This window comes from Leguminivora glycinivorella, chromosome 12 (genome assembly GCF_023078275.1).
Source record: "Leguminivora glycinivorella isolate SPB_JAAS2020 chromosome 12, LegGlyc_1.1, whole genome shotgun sequence".
In the NCBI taxonomy this organism is placed as follows: Eukaryota; Metazoa; Arthropoda; class Insecta; order Lepidoptera; family Tortricidae; genus Leguminivora; species Leguminivora glycinivorella.
Genome location: NC_062982.1, coordinates 11,447,106 through 11,472,021, shown reverse-complemented (window position 1 = coordinate 11,472,021; position 24,916 = coordinate 11,447,106). Strand labels below are relative to the sequence as shown.

At 37.9% G+C, this 24,916-nt stretch overlaps 1 protein-coding gene and 1 long non-coding RNA gene across 2 annotated transcripts; one reads left to right on the top strand and one right to left on the bottom strand.

The window, feature by feature from the left end:
• Positions 1-246: 246 nt before the first annotated feature.
• On the top strand, positions 247-23,271 carry LOC125231989. Its single transcript, XM_048137596.1, has 5 exons — positions 247-316; positions 827-945; positions 14,206-14,303; positions 16,702-16,882; positions 20,292-23,271. Exons 1-5 carry the CDS (start codon positions 247-249, stop codon positions 20,577-20,579), a joined length of 756 nt encoding a protein of 251 aa, XP_047993553.1. The 3' UTR covers positions 20,580-23,271.
• An 816-nt stretch (positions 23,272-24,087) lies between these two features.
• LOC125231545 lies at positions 24,088-24,853 on the bottom strand. The gene is made up of 3 exons (XR_007177628.1): positions 24,719-24,853; positions 24,456-24,566; positions 24,088-24,364 (listed from the first exon to the last, which is right to left on the bottom strand). It is a non-coding gene; the product is annotated as an uncharacterized LOC125231545 (long non-coding RNA).
• Between the last annotated feature and the right edge of the window lie 63 nt (positions 24,854-24,916).

The following is a 24,916-nucleotide window of genomic DNA, read 5'->3' as shown; positions in this document are numbered from 1 at the left end:
GGCTCTATATTTTTTTTATCAAAATCTAGTTATATAAACTGAAAAATACCTGTTGAACATTGCCTATTTCCTGGTCTCGTTTTAAAATAGCAATGCTGCAAACTCATAGGTAGTTTGAATATTCCAATTCTGCTGCATGGATGTTTACAACTCGCACCGCGCGCCGTCTCGTTGCTATCCGCCCGTTGCGCCCATTATGCTTATCTGCCTCGAAAATTAAGAAATTGTAAAATTCAATTGGCATCTATGGTCCTGACCTCAAATGCGGCTGAAGCCCGAGTCGTAAAAGTCACTCTGATTCACTCAACTCTGGGTGGTAATTTTATTCAAACTTCTCCATAAGACCTGAAATTATCTCTAAATACGATATGGATCGGATATTATGTCAGTATCAAATGATGTCATGTGTTTATTTATTTATAGTCGAGTAAGTGTCTATTTATATGCACCGAAACTAAAAACTTACAGGAAAGACATATTAACACACACAGTCTCTCTGCTTAGCCTCGAGGTTGACTGGTAAATAATGCTTAAAGCATCAAGTCCATCTTTTGTACTGTAAGATTTTTCTTTTGTGCAATAAAGATTAAATAAATAAATTAATTAATTAAATAGAAAAAAACTCTTTAGTGGCGGAATTATTCATTAAGTACAAACAGAACGAATATTGTTATAAATTTGGATTTTTTTTCTGAAATGACTTTTTTCTCACATCCTATACTAACTTGAGAGAATGAATGCTCTCAACTCATGGGACTGTATTTAAGATGAGACAATTCCGTGCCAAAATATACCTTGACCTGAACATATCGTTGTTGTATTCCAGAGTGGTGGTGGGCGGGCGCATGCGCGGGCACCGCGGTGGTGGTGTGCGCCGCGGGCGCGCTGGCCCGCCCGCTCCTGCGCCGCCGGCGCGCTGCCGCCGCAGCCGCCGCCGCTTGCCCCGTGAGTTCACTCTAACCTAAACATTTATAAACTGAACATACACACATTCATACCCCTAAAACCAACGCCAAAACGAAAAGGGGTTGTGGGGATACACATAATATATAAATAGATTGACATGTGTAGCACAGTCCTTGAAACAGTACTGTAGGGTAGGACATAAATATCATTAACTATTGCATTTTTCTACTCCCGAACTGTTATTCGTCATTTACAGGGTCGTGCACAGATCTTTAAAACCCTACATAAAGGTCTATTCCCCAAAGCCAGCCTCCATCGACTTTCCGCGCATGCGCGCAGTATCGAAAAAACTGAAAACGCATTGTTTGGCTCTGTAACCATGGCAACGACTTATAACGACACTGCGCGCGTGCGCGGGAAGGCTTTGGGCAACCGAACTGACAGTGCAAACCTTTGCGTCAAAATACAGGAAACAGTGTGAATTTCACGAAAGTTATTCAAAAAAACTATTAAAAACTAAGTGCATGGTCGTTAGAAAAAGTATTGTATGCAACGGTGTTTAACTGAGTCTAAAAATACTCGTGGCGTCTAAATAACAATTTTCGGCTTCGCCTCAAATTGTTACCCACGCCACTCGTCTTTTTTGACCTCCTTTATACGCCTGTTGCATAAAATACTATAAGCGAATTTTACTGTAATGGAAATGTGATGGTTTTTGCGATATTGGTCGTTTAATTTATAAAACCAAGGATGATATAGTATTGACAATCTTCATACTAAGAATCGTAGGTAGGTACCTCATTTTTTTTAGCGCCACCTGTTAAATAAGTAGGTACTATCATAACTACACTGATGATACCTACAAATTTCGTTTTATTTTTTCAAAATGTGTGATATCATGATATTAAAATAAAGAAATATGTTATTTGTTCTTATGAAAAATAGAAACACGCAAAAATATTTGGGGAAAATATGATTTTTGCCACTTCCAGGCTGCGAAACAGCGCCATCTAGTTTTATCCCTAAAAGGCCTATACATTTCAGGGGTACACTTTTTTGTATGGGCTTTGTCAGTCCCGGTATATATTGTCCTTGATAAAACGTAAACAAAAAAGTTTTAAGGTGCCAATATCTCATCTCAACCCCATTCCGTTTTGGTGTTGGTTTTAGGGACACCCGGTGGTATATCACCTTTCATCATTCGTTTGCCCTAATCCCAGCCATTTGGGTTCACTTGCTTTTGTGACGATTTGCGTCCCTATAACATTTATTACGTGCAAATTTACAAGTCTAACATTACTTCATCTCATCTCAATAACATATATTTCAAACTTTCGTTTTTTAGCTTAATGTGGTAGAATTCGAATCGGGCACAGACACAGGATAACACGTTCATAAAATAAGAGCCGCCTTAGGCACGCTACAGTCTGAAAAAATCATAATCTTATTAAACAAGATTTGTATGCAACTCTCAGTTTAAACTGTCAGATCTGTCAGTTTGAACTGACAGGTTGCATACAAATCTTTTTTTAAGATTATGAATTTTTCAGACTGTCTGTGGCGTGCCTTAGATATGAGTGGCCTGGCCTCAAACCTCAAATGTCAATGTCTTCTTCTAGCCTGTCTTACGCGCGTTTTTATTACAACTGTATAATAATTTTATTATATACTTAATTCGTTTTTACTTTGTAAATTTTATTTTGCGGATTATTCAACATAATTAGAAACTAACCCTTATATAATACAACTGAAAACAGTAATTTAGACCACCATCTACAGTGGCGCCAAGTGGTGAGCAAAAAACGGCAGAGCCATGGGTAGAGCCCATTTCCGATACGACCGAAAATTCACATTAGGTGTCAATGCACCTTGTGCGCAGGAATGCCACAACGCCATTGATTGATGAGTTCGCAATCGCATCACGCGTTTTTTCTCGTGTAGTGTGTTTGATTCCCGATTTAACCATGTAATAGTTTACAATCTATAAATGCAGTTAATTTTTTTAAATCGAAATAATATCTTCTTTCAGTAATAAATAAGTATGTTCCATCCTGCTAAGTAACATATACTAAGGTCATAACCTCGTCGTAAAGCCGATAGAGACTCGGCAGTCCTGGTTGCAGGGTAACGCCGTGGCTTGCGTGGGCGACGGTCGCGCGATGGTCGCGCGTCGGCGATGCGACGCATACGAAATCAAGCCTTATCGATATGGAAAGTAGACGATGCGATGAGACGCGACGGCGACGGTCGCGCGAACGTCGCCGTCGCGTCCGCAAGACACGGCGTAACGGGGCTAATTGAACATGCGTTCAAGCGACAATGACGCGTCTTCATAGTAACGAGCGACTTTTGGTCGGCTAGAGCCGATTCCGCGTCGATAGGATTTGCGAAAGCGAAATCCTTAATCGGACACGCTCGAGTATAAGTTTTACTATTTGAGTGGACTGCTTACAAATAGGTGGGTCGGTGGCGTGTTTACTAAGGACGATTTCAAGAACACACAACCGACCATAAAATTGATTCACCGTAGGTATCTATCTCGTTAATATAAAATGAATTACCCGTATTGCTTATCAAAACCGCATTTTTGTTCTGAACAATGTCAAGGGGTTAAAAACAAAATAAATTACGCATATTATACAGGGTGTCCCAAGACTATGGGACATGAACGGAAAGTACCTTAAATATCGTAGATAGGGTATTTTGCTACAAGAAGACTTTATTTTATTTTTAAAACTAAGTAAAACTCCATTCATAGATTTTTAAATAATTACATGGTTAAACCGGGAATCAAACCCGCTACACGAGAAAAAAAAACATCCTGTAATTTTGTCATACCGATCGATAGGCTTCATCATAAAGATTATCTTTCTCTAAATAACATAGTGTCGGAGATAAAAGGAAGACCATGAATTTTAACATTTTACATGGCAGACTCCTTAGCCTTAAAATTTGTCCGTACATTAAAAAAAAAAAATTTTTTTTTGAATGCAGTTTTACCAAGTTTTAAAAATAAAATAAAGTCTTCTTTCAGCAATATATCCTATCTGTGATATTTTAGATACTTTCCCTTCATGTCCCATGGTCTTGGGACACCCTGTATATGAAAGAAAAAGTGACCAAGGCCTCCAGTGCTTAGGCACTGCTCAGGTGCTGAGGTTGGAATCGAACTAGCGTAGGTACTCTGCAATCGCGGCAGATGCCTGTATCCTCTCGGCCACCCAGGTCACAGTTGCTGAGGACGAAATTATCTCTCATATCGGTGTCGAAGTGCCATGAACTCCTAACTAAGTACGAAAACCTAAGTAGTTGGGAGTTCATGGTACTTCACCGTCGATATGAGAAATCTACTATTCAAGGACTCAATTAGAATGTTAAGGGGTCCTAATAACATTTAGTTATAATGAAAGTCTAAGCTCCAGTTGCATCAACCACATTTGACAGACACATCATCGTCACGCAGCAGACGTCTATGGAAGTTCCCATACAATATAATTTAACGAACGATTTAATGGAGACAGACGGTTTGGTGCAACCGACCCTTAATCTATCTAACGTAGGAATTACGCACCTTTCTGCCCAGGGTGGCTAGCCGAATGGCACAATCGCTCACGAAACGCTCACGAAACGAAGCGCTAGTAGATATCTATCTCTATCGCGCTTGCGTATTGGCGCGACAGAGCCAGCGGCGTATCGCTTTCGTTTGGCGTCGGAGAAATGCCATTCGGCTACGGGGCCAGGGTACCTACGTAGCCAAATGCACAAACGCTTACTATAATAATTATGGTTATCGTAACCAACTCTATCTCTATCGCTCGCCCGTATTGGTGCGACAGAGCCAATCTGCTGCGTTTCGATCGGCGTCTTACACATAGTGGTTATGTTACGATGGCGCTTTCTGACTAGTCGAATAGGGCCATTAGAGTCTCGCTCGGTATGCGTTTTGGATTCCAAACTTTCAATTCGAATTAGTGATTTTTTAACAATCCTTACTAATATCACAGAATACGTTTTAGTACAATACAAGTAATATTATAAATGGGAAAGTGTGTGTGTCTGTTTGTTTGTCTTTCACGGCAAAACTGACGAGCGACGAATTGACGTAATTTTTTAAGTGGAGATAGATGAAGGGAGAGTGACATAGGCTACTTTTTGCCTCTTTCTAACGCGAGCGAAACCGCGCATAAGTGTTGTAAAACAAGTACTTATGCTTGGTTTTTTAACAATACTATTTAAAAATACACTATAAAAATAAATTAGCACAGGTATTTTAAGATAAGACTTTTTTTGACCCCGTGTTGCGGTTGTGTTATGTAATGTGATGTTTAGATAAATAGTGGTGTTGTACCTAACGGTTAATCTGTAATTAAGTAAAAAAATCTTGGAAATCTCAAGTACCTGGATGTTAACATGGATGGCGTGGATGATTTACTGGTTTCTGTTATATGTTGATTTGTATCTACCTACTTCGATTTCGTTACAACTCTTACGATTACCTCGATCATTGAGCAATGCCAACCGTCTCGTCTCGTCTCGCAAGCCGACAAACGCGTCATCGCATCGCTCGCTAATACCTACATATAGGTGCCCATACAAACGACGGCGCGGCGCGGTGGCAGCAATCGAGCTTCTTCTACATGTGTGCCGAATCATATGTACGTCGTACTGATAGTAACATTACGCACACATTTACCTTGGCGCGGAACACACGTACTGTATTGTGTCGGCTGTCGAGCACACAGACACGGCTAGACATAGCAGGTTACGTCTGTGTGTCGGGGTCGACGTGACACACAACTGCCTACGCTAGTGTGAGACAACATCGGCGGCAGCCGGTGCACCGCCGCCGCCCGCCCGTTTTCTCCCGCTACGCGACTGCGAACACCGCGCCGCGTCCGCGTCATTGAATAACAAGACTCGCTCGATGGCAGGCGTCTTCCTGCCAATATGAAAAACAACTCTAAGACAAAATACGCGATAGTGGAATTTATATGTTATTCTTATTTCAAAAGTAATTTATTTTTATAGTGTTATTGCATTTAAAAACATATTTTATTTATTAGTGAATGATAGTTAATTATTGCAAAAGCGCTTACGGGTGTTGTAGTCTCCGTCTAGTGCCCTGTGATTGTTTTGTTTAAAGTCAATGTTGAAGCAGTTCGCGAAAACAAATTCTTAAATGTCAGTGGCTGTGTGGATTTATACGGCAACCGTAAAAAATCGAGTGATCGATTCGATTTAACTCCTCGGCGTGTCATCGTTAATCATTGGACACAAGCACATCACTAACTGTCATCAATAGGTGAAAAACCTACAAGAATTGTGGACGACAACGTTTCAAATAGTAAGTAATTTACATACAAGTCGTAAGAGATAGGAGAACACGAGCTTGATTATGACATATGACTATAGTAAATAACAACTATTAACTTAGGGGGCTTACCGATAGTTTACCGTCGTCCTGAGATGGTGTAAAGGATTACACTGAATCAATAATGTTAGTAAATGAATGTAGGCGAGTGAGAATATTCGAGTGTTTGATTTGTAGTGGAAGGGAGTGAAGTGAGGCCCGAGGCACTCGGCTCTCGGCAGCTCGGCCGCGAGACGGCGGGAGCATGCCAAGTGATAAGAGGCGCGCCGATAGCAACGTCACACCCAGACGTTGTTTGTGTAAATTTAAATAAATTTTCATGACAGACAGTTCCGTAATCACCTCTCGCCTTAGTTGTGAGAAGTCTTGATTATGTGCACTAGTCCAACAAATATGTTTATCAGAAGGAACATACACTTGAGTTGTGTAGGTAGCTTTATTGTGATTGTTTGGTTATCATTATCAGGCTTAGTATTCATCCAGCAACTTCAGTCTTTGTTATTATTTATAAATAACTAATTTATGCAGATATCAAACTTACCAACTTAGTATAACAAATAAAAACAAATAGGTATCTACATACATACATTTTCCACAATGCATAACTAAGAGCATAAATTAAATTAATGAAATATAAAAGTATGCTTATTGTTTACATAGGACTTATTTTAAAAATAGAGATGAAACTGAATGGTATAATTTGCATGTGCATTTCAACTTTGTCATTGAACACTTTGATTAGCTATTAGTATAGCCGCTATTGAATACTGATTGTGAATTAAAATACAAACAACTGATATTTAGTAACACTAAAAAACTAGATTATAATCCTTAGTGACTATTATCTTCAACATAAATTAAGTCTTGACTTGATGACTGTATAATAGGCTAGTTTCCTATACTTAAAATAAAATATTTTATGCAGCGCACGAAATAAAGCTCCACATAATTAGAAGAAAAATATGGACAGTAGTTATATTTAAACATAATTTCTATTTAATAAGTCAAAGACAAAGATATAAAGTAAATGAATTGACTGTGACGTCACTCCTCAGTATTTCATAGTAATTCCATATTAGCAAATTGTTTTGACAGTTCTTAAAAAGGAGCTGATTTGACTAGTAGGAAACTAGCATTTATTCAAAAGTGATTTTGAGTTGATACTTCCAAGATACTTGTTTAGTACTAATTCCTTGTTATGCACTTATTTACTTACATAAACATAATGTTATTGAATTGAGGATAGGGCCCATAATGGAGATAATAATAAATTATGTTTATGTGACACTAGCTACCTACTAAATATAAACACTGTAAACAAATGCATTAGCTAGACAGATTACGTATATGTATGTACCAATAGAGATTTTTTTATGCATACTGATACATATGATAGTTAAAATGAATCACATAATTCATTAAAACCTGTAAAGGTTAATATTTATATAAAATAGTGAATTATTCCTGTTTCTAGAAGATATATTTTTTTCATACAATTTGACATACAAAATGTTTAGAAGTTATCAGTTTTTTCTTGGGGCTTGTCAGCAGTACAATGTAGCAAGTTTTAGGTAATGCTTTAAACTTATTTGCTCTCATATCCTGCACAAGATTATTAATAAATATGTGTTGCTAAGACCCAAACTTCATTTATTATACTTGTTACTAACAAGTAAGTAAAAGCAAACAAATTGTAAATGAAATTAGTTTTAGGTCAAAGTAATTAATTATTGGTTTATAACAGAATATAGTAATTATAGTACATAGCCATTAATTCAGTTTCATCTTATCCAAATGCCTATTTTGTCACCTTTTAAAATTGTTTACAATCCCTCATTATCAGGTTAGAATCATATCTTACTACTTTGACTACTGTCCTCTCCCATGTTGAGACCATCAAAATAGAAAAGCTATGATATACAATTTCTGTTTTGCCCTATGGTTGACTGATAGAGAATGCCTTTTATTGTGCAAAAAACATATAATAAATAAAAGGTTAAGGAATCTGAAAAGATAACCGTATAACAAGTTGTGATAGAGACAGAATAGGATTGCGGACAATGTGTTCATTAGCTGCAGCCAGGGCCGGATTAAGGGTATAGCGAGTGGAGCGGCCGCTCTAGGCGCCACATGGTAACGGGGCGCCAAAATCGAGAATGTGGAAAAATCCATACAAAAAATTATACGTTGCGTGGGCGCGCACATATCACAAAATGGCGAGAGGAGTAGAAAATGAATCCACCTATTGAAAATCTAGATTTGTAATTCAGATTAAGTGGAATGTTGCACCACATTGCCATTCATAAGGGCACTGATGCTAGGGCGCCGTAAAAGGAGGATTCTAGCCCTTGACGAACCACGTTGTTGTGCGGCGAACGGCAAAGTTACGTCGCTATCCAAATGCAAAAATATGAGTCTACCCGATAGTCCAAAGCGGAGTTCCTCATAAAGCCAAAGGCGCAAAACGGCTCAGAAAGGCGCAATTTTGTGAGTCATAGCAGATGGTGAGCGAATTTCAAAGCACTCAGATTACTTAGTGGCAAAATACCGAAATGGGCATCCCGACGGTGACGATCGAGTCCACAGTTAATCTCTTAATTAACTCTTAGTGTTATAAAAATAATAGTGATGGCGAAATATAAGGCCTAAAAGTCGGGAACATAAAATACCCCAAAATATGTCAAAGACCGCAGCTCCGCAGACGACAAAAGCTTGAAAGTTCGCGGATTCCCCGCTGGCGGGGAATAATTAATTGAGTCAATAGGAAAAAAAATCGCGCTCGCTTCGCTCGCGCTTACTATTATAATTATCTTCTCTTTTAGTTAGAACAAATTCCGGAAATGCGCTCCTCACTTGGCCACTATAGTGCTCCATTTTGCTTGTTATTTCACACGTAACTATACTAGGGTGCGACTACGAAAGTTCAACCATTTTTCCCTTTCGCACTCTGTATGATGAAATCCATAAATTCTGTATTACGTTAATCTTCAAATTACGGCAATACTATGAAAAAATTTCGCGCTCGCTACGCTCGCGATTTATTTTCCTACGTAGTGAAACTTCTTCCCAAGGGCGCCGAAACTCAAACTCGCTCTACCCTGATCGAGTGCACGGGCCGGCGCTGGCTGCAGCAAAACACAAACAGTCTATGACAAGCAAAATTGGTATCTATGGCATGTCCATATTCATAGACATCTCAATATCTGTGACTGAGGTAGAGCATAGGAATAGGTATTTTAATAAGTAAAAGGAAACCTTGACATTCACAACAAGAGAGCTTTTATGATAACCCAATGACATATTTAAGTTTGTTTTTCTTCTTCATAATGATTTATCCTGATTGACTGTTAACATATTAAGGTACTGTTTGGTTAATAAAAAAATACCAGCCATCTTTTGAAGGCTGATGTGAACACCTCCATAATTTTGAACTTTATCTCGAAGACAATATTGTTCAAATTTGTATAATATATTAGCATGTTTGTGGAAATATGAATATGTCAGGGTTAAACATAAAATAACTTGAGCGATTAAATTCTAATCTTATTAAATTGGATTGCATTTGTTTTCATTCATTACAATTTTTTAACAAATAAACTATACTATTCTCTGCACTAATCTTCAGTGGTAATTTATTTATATATTTTTTTATGGCTGGGCCTTACCAGGTTATGAACTTATGATAGTTTAGGTTGACTGTTCGATGCAGTCTTTTAAATAAAATAAATTATGATAAAAAAAAATGAATAAAAAAAATGAAAAACTTTATCAAATTGATTTGTTTAACAGTTCCATTAATTCAATAAAATGTATTTTCGGTCATTAATTTTTTAAATTACTGTTCACGTAATGCTAATTCACCTTCCGGTAATTATGTTAGTACCCATAATTTTCTACATTTAAGTACCTACTCACATAGTTTTATAATCTTCATGTACCTACCTATGGGACGATTCGCGAAACTTGGCGAGAATAACTTGATGTTAAAATAATAATTATAAAAATATAGACTATTGCCTGGCTCTTATGAATCTACCCATGAAACTAGTATTTTTATATAGACTGCAATATTGTAAAAAATAAGGAAACTCCAAGTCTAAATTTAAGAAAAAATTGTAACAATATTTGTAAACGACTGTTTGTTTCTCAAATAAATAAATAAAAAAAAAATTATGCCAAGCTATGTATTGTATATGCTAATCTTTAAGTACCCACCTTTCTAACTTCAATCAAAACCAGTCCTTTAAAGTCATTCCAAACAACTCGTTTTATGGTTAGGTTAATAAATTAAATGCCTTAAATTTATATTACTTAAAATATAACTTTAATGTAAAGCCTCATACATGACTACGCGCCATGTTGCGGAATATCAAGATAACTAACTTTATATTGAACATATATAGTATATTGAACTGCCACCACAAACATGAGATTGACAGCGTCCTCTTGACAATGCTCATAATATATTCCTGGCCAGACCCTACTTCTCTCTACTACGAGCTACATGGTACATAGGTACTAATTGGCTTTTGATACTGTTGACCACGATTTTGATACTGTAATATATGCTGTCGTCTGCGTAACGCACGCGTAACGTTACTTTGACTTTACTCGTAAAAAATATGTATAAATACAAACATTTCAGCATTCCAAAAAAGTCACGAATATATTACCATTCGCTTTTTTTCCCAAAGGCAAAAGTATAATTCAACTGTTTCAAATAACATGTATACCTCTACATACAAATTGCATGAATAATATTTGTTTGAAACTCTGTTACAGCATAGGTATGTAATTATGTTATTAATTAATTGTGATCCCTAATTTTCATTAATAAATCGAGAACTCATTAGGCTATCTATGCTGTCCGAACCGAAATAAAGTCAATTAGTTCCTACCTAACTTGTTATCGCCTGCATTAGATCAGCTGCTTACTACGTAATTACCTATTAAATAAATAATGTACCTACCTAGTTATTCAAGTAATGTTAATCTAATTTAAACATTCGTTGTCGTAAAGTTGTAATGTAATGTGCAAAGAACAGTAGATATAGCTATATGTAGATATGTTAATTGATGTTAAACTCCGTTTTAAGGGTTATCTGCGAGTTTTGGGAACACAAAATATGTGCTTACTTTCGCCTACCTTCGGTAACATCACCATTAGCTAAATATAGGTATTTACATTGTATTTTTGTTATAATTATAAGATAACTATTTAAATAAACATACAACAATATCGTAAAATTAAAAGGTAACACGTCAATTTTCTCAACATGAAAACACTGAAATATTATAATAAAAAGTGATTGCAAAACGTACACTGACTCAGTTTCGGGTGTCCATGGGCGGCAGTGATCGCTTACCTTCTGGCGACCTGTCTGCTCGTTTGCCTCCTAACTTGCCAAATAAATGATTTATCTATCTATCTATCCTCCTATAGTATAAAAAAGTTCTAGATAATTAGCATAGCATAGTTATACCTACCCACGAGTCACTTCTGTGTTATTGTTCAAAGTAGAGGGTGACTAGGGGAGCCTACTTAAAAACAGATTTTCCATACGATGACATCATAATCATCATATGCAATTATTAAGATATTTGCAACCTACATACTAATGGCTTTCGGATGGCTTTGGGTTGTTTCTTCTTGCATTTGTATACACCAATTATTGTTGTAACCACATAATAAGTAATGTAAGTCAATACAAAATGTATGAGACCGCTAAGTCAATAATTCAATATCCTTATCAAGAACGAAATAGGTAATACGAGACTGACAAAACCCATACAAAAAAACGTACCCCTGAAAGGGTATGGGCCTTTTAGGCTTAAAACTAGATGGCGCGGTTTCGCAGCCTGGAAGTGGCCAAAATCATATTTTCCCCAAATATGTTTGCGTGTTTTTATTTTTGATAAGAACAAATGACATATTTCTTTGTTTTAATATCATGATATAATGTCAATACACATTTAAAAAAAAATCGTAGGCATCTTCAATGTATGTAGTTATGGTATTATTAAATTTAATTGGTGGCTCTTAAAAATGGAGGTGCGATTCTTAGTACGAAGATTGCAAACCCTATATAAATAATCCTTGTTAGGTAAGATTATTTTTAGATGCGATCATTTAGCCATATTATTGTATAACCTAACCACAAAATTAAAATTTTGAAAAATACCCCGACCGCGACGAAGTGGACCGATTTTGATGAAACATGGCTAAGAACACTCCCGACTAACTCGGCATTCAAACAAAAATAAATCTAAATCGGTTTATCCGTTCGGGAGCTATGATGCCACAGACAAACACAAACACAGATAGACAGACAAACAGACAGACACGTCAAATTTATAACACCCCGTCGTTTTTGCGTCGGGGGTTAATAACGGGAAACATTACAATGGCATCAAGGCAATGACATTGGCATGAAACCTGTAGTCCTGCAATATGCATTCCGCTTTCCATCAGGCGAGCCGTATACCTGTTTGCCACCGACGTGGTATAAAACATGCATGCTCCTGCGAGATGTCATTAATGATATAATGATGTACGAAAATTATCAAATTATCTTAATCCTTCGCAGCCAATCACTATTATCATATTTAAAAAAAGCGACGACAAAGAAAAGTATTAATGTCTCGCGTGCTTATGCGATTAATATTTGACATTAATACATTATACTAGACACGTACGTACGTATGTTAAGATACTCCATCCATAGCGTATACCTACGCAACGTAACGAAACTGGTTGTAATTTTGGTTACTAGTAAGTACCTAATTGGGGGTGCTGTGCAGTGTGCACTTTCTCTATATAGGTACTATCAGCAGCAAAAGTGCATGGCGAATTTATCAATGAATTCATTCATAATTTCTCCATGCACTTTTGAGTACAAAGAATATCATTTTCGCTGACGTTTACGCTATCAAGTAACGTATTTTAATTCGTCAAATCTCATGGTAGATGCTCCGTTACTCGTATATTTTGTATCTATTGAGCGTTTAGTTCTAAAGTTCACTGGTAAATCGAATGATAAGAGTTTATATCCTATGACTGACCTAAAGTACCCCAGGACGGCCGGGACTTAATAATAATCGAATGCGATTTAAACCTTTGACTGGATTTCCTAAAAAAAAAAAGCGCTACACATGAAGCTAAATATAAATTTTAATTTGATGTCCTAAGCTGGCTGGAAGAATTTACCTACATTAAATATGGTTTCGAATAAAAAATGTTTCACTCGTGGCCAAATTCGTTTCGGCAACCTTCTTTCCTTGAAACCTTATCATGGCTCAGGATGCTCGTGCGGTTAAAAAACAACGGTGCCCCCTAGTAACTTGTAACATAAATATCTATTTAAGTTTCAATCTTCAGTGAACTTTACGATACACATTAGGTAAGGATAAATCAGTTGTGTTGTGTATGGTCGATCATTTACTATATACCTACAGCTGATCTATCCTTGTCATTGAACACATCAATTGAACTATAATATCTCCGAAATGGGTTAAAGAATAAGATATAGAATAATAGAGCCGTGAAACAGGTGTTTATATATATTAGGAAACTAATACTTTCTATGACTGTTCTTTCCACCGATGGTATAGATGTCGGCGACCAATCATATTTTGATGTTAAACACATTAAAACTATCTATAATAGATAGTTTCATTGAGTTGCTTCTTCAGGCTCTGCTCAAAAATAAGAGCGTTCCCGTTTCACTATATGCCTAGGAATTTACGATCGGCCGCCGACATTGATACAGCAAATGGTGGCAATGGCAACGCAACCCGATGATATCCCCCATTTGTGTCCATAACGTCCGAATTTGTCTTTGTCTATAAATATTTTCGTTGCGGGCGTAGATTATAGGTTAATAGTGAGGTGGACCACATAAGTGAGAGCAGTGTGTTGTGATTTGCAGATGCTCTCGGTACAAGTGCCGGGGTGCGCGGGCATGGAGCGGCTCGGTGCGCCGGGGGGGCCGCGCCTGCGACACGAACACAGACATCACCACTCTACGTGAGTATTGCCTAATCTATTTACTATACTATACATTTAATAGTACATTACCCACGTGGGAGACATGTCAAATATTGTCAAAGAGGGTGTTCATTCATGACAGCCGCAGGCTGTAGTCTGGACAGCCAAAAGTTTGAAAAAAAAGCCGTAACACCCTAGTTTTTTTCCTACAATCTTAACTCTCAGGGAACAATTATAGGCTGATTAGACTCAGGTACGCATGCAAGATGCTTGAGCAAGTGTGATCAACTGATCAAACAGTCACTGAAAGTGAGTGTGTAGATTATCCTGATTACTACTAATTTGATAATAAACACCACATTAACGTTATGTAAACAAGTACATGAAATTATATCAACATTTTAAATCAATAATCAAAAGAATTACTTATTTCTCTGATAACACCCCGATAATTATCAAAGATTTAATTTTAGTATAATTATGAAAGATTCAGTATTTTAGCCATAAATTAGTCTTGTTACTACCTAAAATGAACGATCGTTGAACTAGTGTATCCCCCTGGATACGTAATTATACCTGTTAAATCTCATCCGACTAAATGGTCTTAGTAATGTAATAACTAGTTTTACAGACACTGGACACGTGTTTTGTTGTTTCAGCTCAATCTTAATATTTAAGAAAAACACTGCAAAGTTTTTTTTTTATTTTATTTCTTATAGTTTCGCACTTTTCACTTTGGTTAAGTGTGTAAGAATATATGATTACTTAGGGGGCGTTCGCGACTTGGTGGAGGTGCTGGGATTCAAACCAAAGTGAAATAAGTGAAACGATGTGAATTAAGAAACAGTGTTTTTTGTAAAATCTGCTTAAATCATCAATAACATAGGTATTTGTATGTTTCCACGTCCTCTAAAATATAATCAAACCAGCAATTTGCTCTAACAAAACTCTCTACAGAAGTTAGTGCCTGTGTGTGTTTATAACTTTGGAGGACAACTTTTCTCAATAGATTGAGTTTGACAGCTAGAAAAATATGTGTATTTTATTTTAGATTACAAGTCCAGGCCGGACAGTTGAGTTTCCTTGGATCTTTACATACTTAGAATAGAACTAAGTATCTACCTGCATACTAAGTATCCGCCAGTCAGTCAGAAAATAATGTCAATCATAATAATTATCTAATGAAATACTTAAAACAAATGTGCCGTATGCGATATATAGTTCATCAGATTGAGGTCGGCACGGGTCGTTCTGGAAATGCCAAAGAAATTAAGATAACCAATCAAAACGCGTTGGTCTTCTACACACGCGTATTGCTCAACTAGAGTATCTTTACATGTGTATAACAGCAATGTACAAAATGCAACAAGTTGATTGAATTTCACTACACAGGCAAAATACCTACGTTAAATATTTAAATTCTTGCGTTAAACCATGAACAACTATAATTAACCTACTAGTTGAGTAATGAGCTGCGAAGTACCAGCACGTACCTATCGCTATATCTATGTCCGTGTATGGGCTCTGACCACGACGCCAGCACGAAGTTTGCACTTATCTTACACGTGCATGCAGGAGATTTAATCAAATATTCAAGCGAGAGCTGTTCTTAAGATCATGACTGACGATTTTGCTTGCATTCTGGCCTTCGAGCGGCGAGTAAAACATGTACTATGTAGTAACTTGTAGTTGGCCTGTGGCAGTTGGTTTCTGCAGAATACGTACTTTGAACCTTGAATATGGCTTTAGTATCAGTAAGCACGGCTTAATTTCGTGGTAGAGTTGTTGAGTTAGCAAAATGTGTAAAGTGAAATTATTAATGAAAGTTTAATACGAACCTTAATTTGACCGCCTAATACTCCTACGTTGTTTTACTTAACGCGACCACGCTGCTACGAAATTATAACGTTGTTACTGATCTCTAAATATGACAACATACTTAAGTATTGCACTGCTTGCCAGACGTACAAAGTCAATGAAGAGGTTTTTATCACGTTGTTATCTATCATATCAAGACTTACACGTCATGGAAATGCAATTCCTTTCCTTATTATAACACAATATAATTTAGCTATCCTTGTACGCATAATTTTCACATGCATTACAAAACGATAAGTAGTTAAAGCTATAACGTTGCGCCACTCCCGTCTTGTGACAATTATACACAGCTTACTTGACATTTGGCGGATTTGTATCTGCAGAGACCCATCATCGTTAGTTCGTCACGTATGTCACGTTTTTGTCCGCCTATTGATCTAGACTTCTGATATTAACCAGGATGTAACTGTGACAAAATATCGGGAGCTCGGCAAAAAACAAAGTAATCTCGATCTGTATACGCCGCAATATATAAATTTCTAGTGAAACTAACCGTGAATGATTTAAAACTCTCACCTATCTTGGCCGGTGATATTAAAGCTTAATGTTATAATTTCAGGGAATGGGAAAAGCAGCAGCGAATACAGGCGATGGTGGGGAGAATTCAAGAGATGGTGGAGCAAGACGCGAGAGCGCGATCTGCGGCCGCCGCCGAGAGGCTCGGCCTGCCACCGAGCATACAGTTGCCGGACGGCGAATACGGGCAGGACGCCCATTTGCAGTTACGAGTCCCTTATCAGGTGAGCATCCTTTACTGTCCCCTTCATAAATTTGCCTTGACTGCTTACTAGTGCTCTGCCTTATGGAAAATGGTCCAAGAAATAATTCAGATCCAGAAAAAGTTACGAATTTTAGTAACTATGTTCGTATCGTAGTTCATAGGCATGCCGTAATGTGTCTCCAAGCCGCAGAAATAGATTCTGTTTGCCCTTGGCTCAGGCCTCTCCTAATTCTCCCATATCCAAGAGTGGTCAGAGGCCTGTCTTCTTCGTAGGACTTTAGCCATCTGCCTGAACTCTTCCCATAAAATTTTGTGCTGACCATTGCTTTACCCGTCTCTAGGGTCCATAACCTGACAGGTAAACATGCATAAAACATCAGGCCGTCCCTATCGCATTATTTGTAAGTGCGATAGGGACGGCCAGATGTTTTATCAATATCATATATCGCGCGACCATGCTTTCCTGCCTGAACTTCTACAAATGTTCTTTATCCAAATCAACTTTAGCACGTTTCTCAACTGCGCTCAGTACCTAGAAACAGTGTCATTTATCAATTTTATCTATAACCCTAATCTGCGTATCTCATGCCGTCATATAACTTGAAAAAGGTACGAATAACAAACACTGTCTACGTACCTACTTATCTAGATAAAGTAGATCCAAACACAGCGTGGCGTAACGGTAATGGTCATCTATTTGCTGTGCGAATTTAACGATACTATTTTAGGCGGGCATATAGAGTAAAACTTCGTCATTTTCGAACGATTTGATTGTATTCGGATTTTGGTACCTAATAACTATGCCATACAAAGCTAACCTCGCATTTGCCCCATTCCACGCTATCGTATCAGCGTATCATTAGCGCCGTTAAGAGGGCAAGTGATACACGACATAGCGCAGTGACTCGGTCCTGATAGGAACGACGTTCACGCCTCGAGACGTGATCGCTAGTTTCGATCATATATCAAAGGTTTGTTCTCACTGAGAAACTGAGAAAAAAATCCTACTAGAATCCGTTTAAGCCAACTCTGACACCAAAAAGTAACCTATGCCTAGATAGATGGACACTGCTGACTGCTGGTTTTGTTATCAAGCGATAAGGTTCAGTTTTAGAGTAAGTGGCCTAGTCGGCTGTCGATGAAAAATATAATCTTGAAAACAAAAGGAAAAACGAGTTTTGAATGATTCACGGTTATTTTCATTAGACTTATATTGACCGGGATATAGACCGTGATTACCTTTTTGATTTTTGTCGAGCTCCCGATATTTCGACGCAGTTGCATGCATCATGATCACGGAAAACTGACGAAGGCGGGTGGGTGTTAAAATTGCATAGACAGCGCGCGATCTACCCTCCTACGCGCGCGTCGGCTGCGTTCACTTTCAGCGTTACCACTGGTCGCATTCACACCAGCAGACCAAAAAAATAATTTGTCGAAAATAATTTTCAGAAACTCCGTAACTTCATCAAAATTATTCGTATGTTTTGAGAATCCCATGGTTGCTGATAAATGAGGCCAAGAATGCCAAGATGATAAGACTTTGGTATCTACCTACTTATTATTCTCCATAAAAATCGTCGATGAGATTCTCGTCCGGTCAAGAGCCACTGACGAAATAATACTAAATTATTTACAATGGGAACTAAACTAACCGACACGAGTACACGTTTGACAGTTTTAGATACCTATTGCAGGAGTTCGCATGTCAGACCACTGTGGTATTCGTATAGGCAGGCATAAGAATCCTCGGGATTTTCATAGTACGATAAAACTAAGAAGAGTTTTTTTTTTTATATTTTTATCAAAATCTTAGTCTTATCTCACAGTCAGTATCCAAAAAATTTAAGTAATTTCAATAAATGTCAATAGTTGTATGTACGTAAGTTTACATATGTATATTGTATGACTGTTTATTCTTGAATAAATTAAAAAAAAAAACATCCTGCCCTACAAATAACAATAAATATTATGACCTGATAACTCAACACTCAACAGTGATACTCATCACTAAAACATCCTATTCACGTCCGCTACATAACTTACACAACCTACTTCTCCGAATTTGCTCGTGAAACTATTAGAAACTGCACAAGTTCAATGTCACCTTGAAACTTTGACTTGTATATTGTAATTCGGGCGATTTTCCGCAAATTTACAGGCCAGGGTTGCCAGCCCAGTCCCTCAAGAAATTCTGCTCACATTTGATGTTGAGTAGGACCTTGGGGATATCTATAGTATAGGAGATCTGAGATATGTTGCCAGTCCCCTGCATTCCAGCACCACTTGAAAAACTGTCTATTTTGCCTCCATACACCTTCGTCATAGGGGACTGTATTTTAACTGTGAAACAGAAATTCGTCAACATTATCAACAAAGAACGTAATTCGAAGTGGCCCACTTCAAAAACATATTATTGCATGTGTTATGTAGACTGCACACGTCTTATCGCTATTGACATGTATTGTCTAAGTAGCAGACTGATGTCTGATATATAGTCGATAACTCGCTATCGGAGCAACATTAAATTTATGTTTTAATTTTTTTCTTCGAATTCATCAAGGTTGACTTGATTCTTTGTTATTTTGTCGTTTGATCCCATCCCGTCCGGCTTGTACTCGCAGGTTACTCTAAATGGGTAGGTGTTTGTCAGGATCTTTTCGTCGGCGACGTTTTGATGTTTATCCTTGACTTGAATAAGATTTGAAGATGATAATGAGACTTGCATGGCGTCATCTTTATCGATCTTCTTCTTATCTTCATTATTAGCTTTCACATTGCAAGCATTATTTTGAATAAGGTTCTTTTGTCTTTTCATATTTGGTCCATTCCTAATCGAGCTCGTAGCTGTGCAATTCCCGTTAAGTATGTACATTTGGATCACGTCTCCGATTTTGATAAAAATTGGTAGGCTGATAGAGTCCATGATGCTGAGCAAAATCCGCTAGGTTCCCCAAAATGTCCTATGTAGTTTGTATGAAACCTTCCTTTTTTGTTACCAGATTTCTATACATTTTCGGTAACAAAAAAGGAAAGTTTCATACAATCAACCTAGGACATTTTGGGAAACCTAGTGGATCTTGCTCAGCATCATGGACTCTATCAGCCTACCAATTTTTATCCAAATCGGAGACGTGATCCAAATGTACAAACTTAACGGGAATTGCTCAGCTACAAACGCAGAAATGAAAGTGGGACTAGGAAAATGTAAAGTGCAATATGACAAAAAGTGGCCGAAAGATAAAATTATATCTCGAATCGATCACCTCCCTCTTTACTCGTCCGGACCACCTTAAAGTTTCCAGTGCTTAATTGCACTTAAAATAATCGCACTCACCGCTTCATCTTATCCGTCCGTAACTGCCGCAAGAGCGGCGATAAAATGTATCTTTTCCCGTTATTAATATGATCGTTCGCTTTGATTTCAGCAAGCCGAGTTGATGAGAAGTTTTCAGCCTCCACCGAACAAGTGCGTGAGCGACGTGCCGGAGTGGGCGGAGGCGCGGCGGGGCGGCGCGGGGGGGACAGGCCCCGCCAGCGGTAGCAGCGGCCACAAGAAGGACGGGCTGCTGCAGAAGGCCACGCGCTGGTGGGGCCGCATGGGCGCGCGCGCGCCGTGTGCGCCGTGCGCGCCGTGCGAGGCGCCCGCGCCGCCGCCGTGCGTGATGGTGCCGCGGCGCGCGCCGCCGACGCCGCCGCCGCCGCCCGACGCGTGACGCCGACGGGCGTCGCGCGTCAGTACCATATCACGCTTACATTCCATTATCGGGACGATCAGACTGGCCGAGGCGCTCGCCGGCGCCGGTCCCGGAGTATTATAGACTTGGTATTTATTTATTTGGGACTCCCGGCCTCGGCCGGACGGGGCCGCGGGGACGCGTGTGATATGTGACGGCCGAGGGCGGCCCCGCGCCCGCCGCGAGCGACGCTAGTCTTGATACTTTAATCGGTTTAGACGTAGAGATAATTGTTTCTATTGAGGAGTTATGTTCGTAAGACGAGGTCTCGCAGCCCGCTAGTGTGTGTAGGTGTGTATCGCGTGCGTAGCGTGTGCGTCCGTGTTCCTCGCATCGTTCTTGAGTTTCGCAAAAAACTAAGACTGAAATAAATAAAAAGATATAACGCTATAAAGTCTACATTGAAGTATGTTGTCTTAGGTAAATTTAATTCAAATAGAAACAATTAAAAGTATATAATATTTAATGAATCTTTCGATTGTAACCTTGATGATATTGTATATTATGGAGAAGGTCAGTCAATAAGCTAATGTCTTTGCAGTGTACAGTTTCATGTTTAAGTAACCTATTTTAAAAAATAATTTCTATACAGCAGCTATAAATCTGTGTTTAAACAACTTTTATATTTATTTATAATGGTGTATAAATAACATATCCTATATCAGTACAGTAAATGCAAGGAATAATAATTTACATAGCATAGTGACTATTTTATTGTAAATATTATCTCTAATTTAATATTAGATTAATGATGAACAATTGCCAGAATCCGAGGGTCTTTTCAATTGAGTGTTTACTACATTCCATATTTAATCTCGATGCTACTTACTGTACGGCAGCCTCCCCGCCTGCTGACTGCTGCCTGCTGTCCACGCCGCGCCGGCGCTGGCTTCACCCGACACAGGGAACATACCATGCAGTTTGACACAACTATGATGCTCTGACTTTTAAAATAAGTCTATCGCACTGCACTTCTGCACAAATAACCTAAAAGGAAATTCTAGCATCTACCATACTGTATGTGTGTTCTCTTCTCTTCCCAATACATGTCTGCGTGCAAAGGGAAAACTTTATGTTGGATGAAATCAGTGCCCTAGTGAGTTTTCGCGCTATAGTATGCGATACTGACAATCAGATATAGAAATCTCATTAGGGATAGACATTGTTGATAAAATATTGGTTGATTTAGGTTTATATTAGGTATTTATTGTTCATTGAACCGGGTACATGTGTTCTGATTTCAATTTGAGATTCGGTGCAGCTATTTTTATTGTAATTTATTTTTAAAAGTTAAATTCAAAATTTTGTATTTATTTTTAATCAAATTATTCAGAATATGTGTACTTGAATAAAATTATTACATTAAAAATTAAATTGTGGTCAAACAAGTGCTTGAAACATGACTACATTTAAACACAAACTGCTTAATTTAATCATAATCCGCATTGTATAATTTTCTAGCGGTTCATTTTCTGTATTTAGTAGAGACTGTTGGTGCCAAACAGAATTGATTGCCGGTCTTTTTAACATTTGTAAGTGTTACTCACGCATCTAAGTGTCACGTTGAGATGTTGCTATCTGTTAGAATTAGATGTAAAAACGTACACTTTTCTAACTGATGACAACGCAGACTGTCTATTATATTATGCACTTTTACGTGAGTAAAACTAAAACAAATGAAAATAGGTGACTTAAACCTCCGTTATTACGGGCGTATTTCGAATGTCTGCACACTTTTACGAGTGAGTCGAGTGACCTATGCAGTCATCTATTAGATTGACTTTAAAACTGTCTGATGGAACGATAAACGCTAGCGTCATGCAATAAATAATACATCCGTAAAAATGGCGCCCAAACAAATACTTACAAACCCACTGTCATAATTGTGTGGAGTTTTTATTTGCACTGTTCAAAGTAAATGAAAAGCAAAGCCTGATTTATTTTTATAACTATCTTGCCACTACAATTAACAAATACAATTCAGTCCATATTGACACATAAATCAATTAATTGTGTACCTATGTTATGCTTATTGACGTGAAACCATAAACAACAATATATATTTTTAAGATAACGGTTCCTTGCAACTTTTTATCCGCCAACTCGCTTAACCGTACGTTCATGTATTTCTGGCATGACTAGTTCAATACTTGATTACTTGAGTTTAGGCCCTTATTTGTCTTGGTTGGTACAACAGAGTTGAAATAAAGGTGTTGACGCGTTTATCTGAATAAAATGGCTGCTTACGACATCGATCCTGTCAAGCCAGTAAGGGCCTAACTTCAGCGCCTATATGAATCTGTGTCACAACATGACCGATAAGGCGCTGCATACACTGAATCATTTTGAAGTAAAGCGTGCTATAACATCTTATTACGTGAGCGAAAAGTAGCCAGTTGGAAGGTAGAAAGTTCCCCGTGGGCCTATACGTGTAAATGCCTGCTCAATGTATCACCTTGTTATTATATAGCCTTAGAATTGTGACCAGAGGTGGTAAAAGCAGTCATTGTACGAATTGCTAACGAAATATAAAAGTTGTTTAAAATAGTTTCAGAATATTAATTATCTAGATAACGAACAATATTCCATTGTCATATTAAATAAGTAAAAGCAGATGCAAATGTTACTAATTAAAAAAAACTGCATTAAATTATGACCTACCAATAATAAAGCATTGATTTTTATTTATTTTGAGACCTATAAATGTTGAGTTGTTACTGTTTCGTATGTAGATATGTAACTATATGTATATCCGGAGCGCAGTGAGGGATTCAAGTGAACTAACGCCAAGGGATGGAAGTTCTTTTACTACCTATGAGGAAATAATTAACTTCAAAAAATTGTGTCATGGTAAAATACACTTTCTTTCCCTCCCAGCCGAGAAGAAAAGTGTCACTTTGTCCCTTCTAGATGGGAAGAAAAGTCACCTTATCCCTTATCGAATAGGTGATGTGAAACCAAGTTTTGTCTAATAAAAGGTAATCTTTACTGTCCTAGGCGTGTTACATAAGTATATACTTAGTATTGCTTTGCAATTATTGTGAAATGTGATGATTCCAATATTTCCAATCCAACAAAGTTCATCTCTTCGAAAGACATTTTATTTTATCCCTATGCAATTTACCTCATAAGTATGTACTATACTAATATTACTGCATGGATCTAATAAATTCACGCCTGTAATCCCAAAAGGGGTAGGTAGAGTACATGAAACTGCTCAAGTTTCAGTGTCATTAGCAATATATAAAAAAACCCCAGTATTGCAATTTGAACTTTAATGACCATTAATAGAGTTGAATATTATATTTGCCATAAATGGCTTCGTTTCATATGCGGTAAAGGGTAAGTCGAATCGGAGTGTTCGATGGCTCGGGGTGTTTGAGGACCGGTCTGGTTCAGTCGGTAGTGACACTAGTGACCCTGCCTGTGGTCCTGGGTTCGAATCCCGGTAAGTGTAAGTATCTGGGTTATGTTTGACAGATCACTGCAATTATCTTAAATTGTAGGAATAGCATAGACCTAATTTATTATGATAATTATGATTTGTTTATTCATTTTTTTTTTCTGTAGTAGAGTAGGTACCTGTGTTCCTGTTTACCTACGTAAGTAACCTTAAAGTTAAGTAAGTTTAGGGTATTTTTGGCTGGTGGTGTCCATGGGCGGCGGTGATCGCTTACCATCAGGCGACCTGTCTGCTCGTTTGCCTCCAATCGCATAAACAGTAATAATAGACTACCATAGTATGCAGATCATCCTTTAACCCCCTTTAAAATGAAGAAAGGGAGGTAGTATCGATAAATTAAATCGTCGAGATATTTCTCAAGTGAAATAGATATGGGTTCCTTCCCTACTTACCTCAATATGCAAAAGTAGCCCTTGGGGTGGGTTGTCGTCCGAAGCCTCGCTCTTGCAGGGGTCAGTTGCAACAATAGTAAGAGGGAGAGCGATTCCATCTCTTGAGGAGACCTATGAGTCGGATACGAAAATGATTGGTTAATTAAACGGCTAGGAGGATGGTCCTGAGTGAGTTAAAAGAAAAATGGAACAGCCTCGCACTGGTCTGTTCTGTCTAGCTAGACTACAGAGTATGGTAGGTATTTAATGTTTATCTAACTCACCTCTACTGCCTCCATGCTATAAAGTTTCGATCCCGACTATCGGGTCGTCCGGCCGGTGAACGAAATCTCTCGACAGCCATGTTAATATGGCTAATAATTACAAAATATGTATATATTTTTATTATTTCATAAAGGTATGACTTTCATTTTCTCTTTTCTCCGTCCAGTATTACGAAATCGTTTATCGTTTGGTAATAT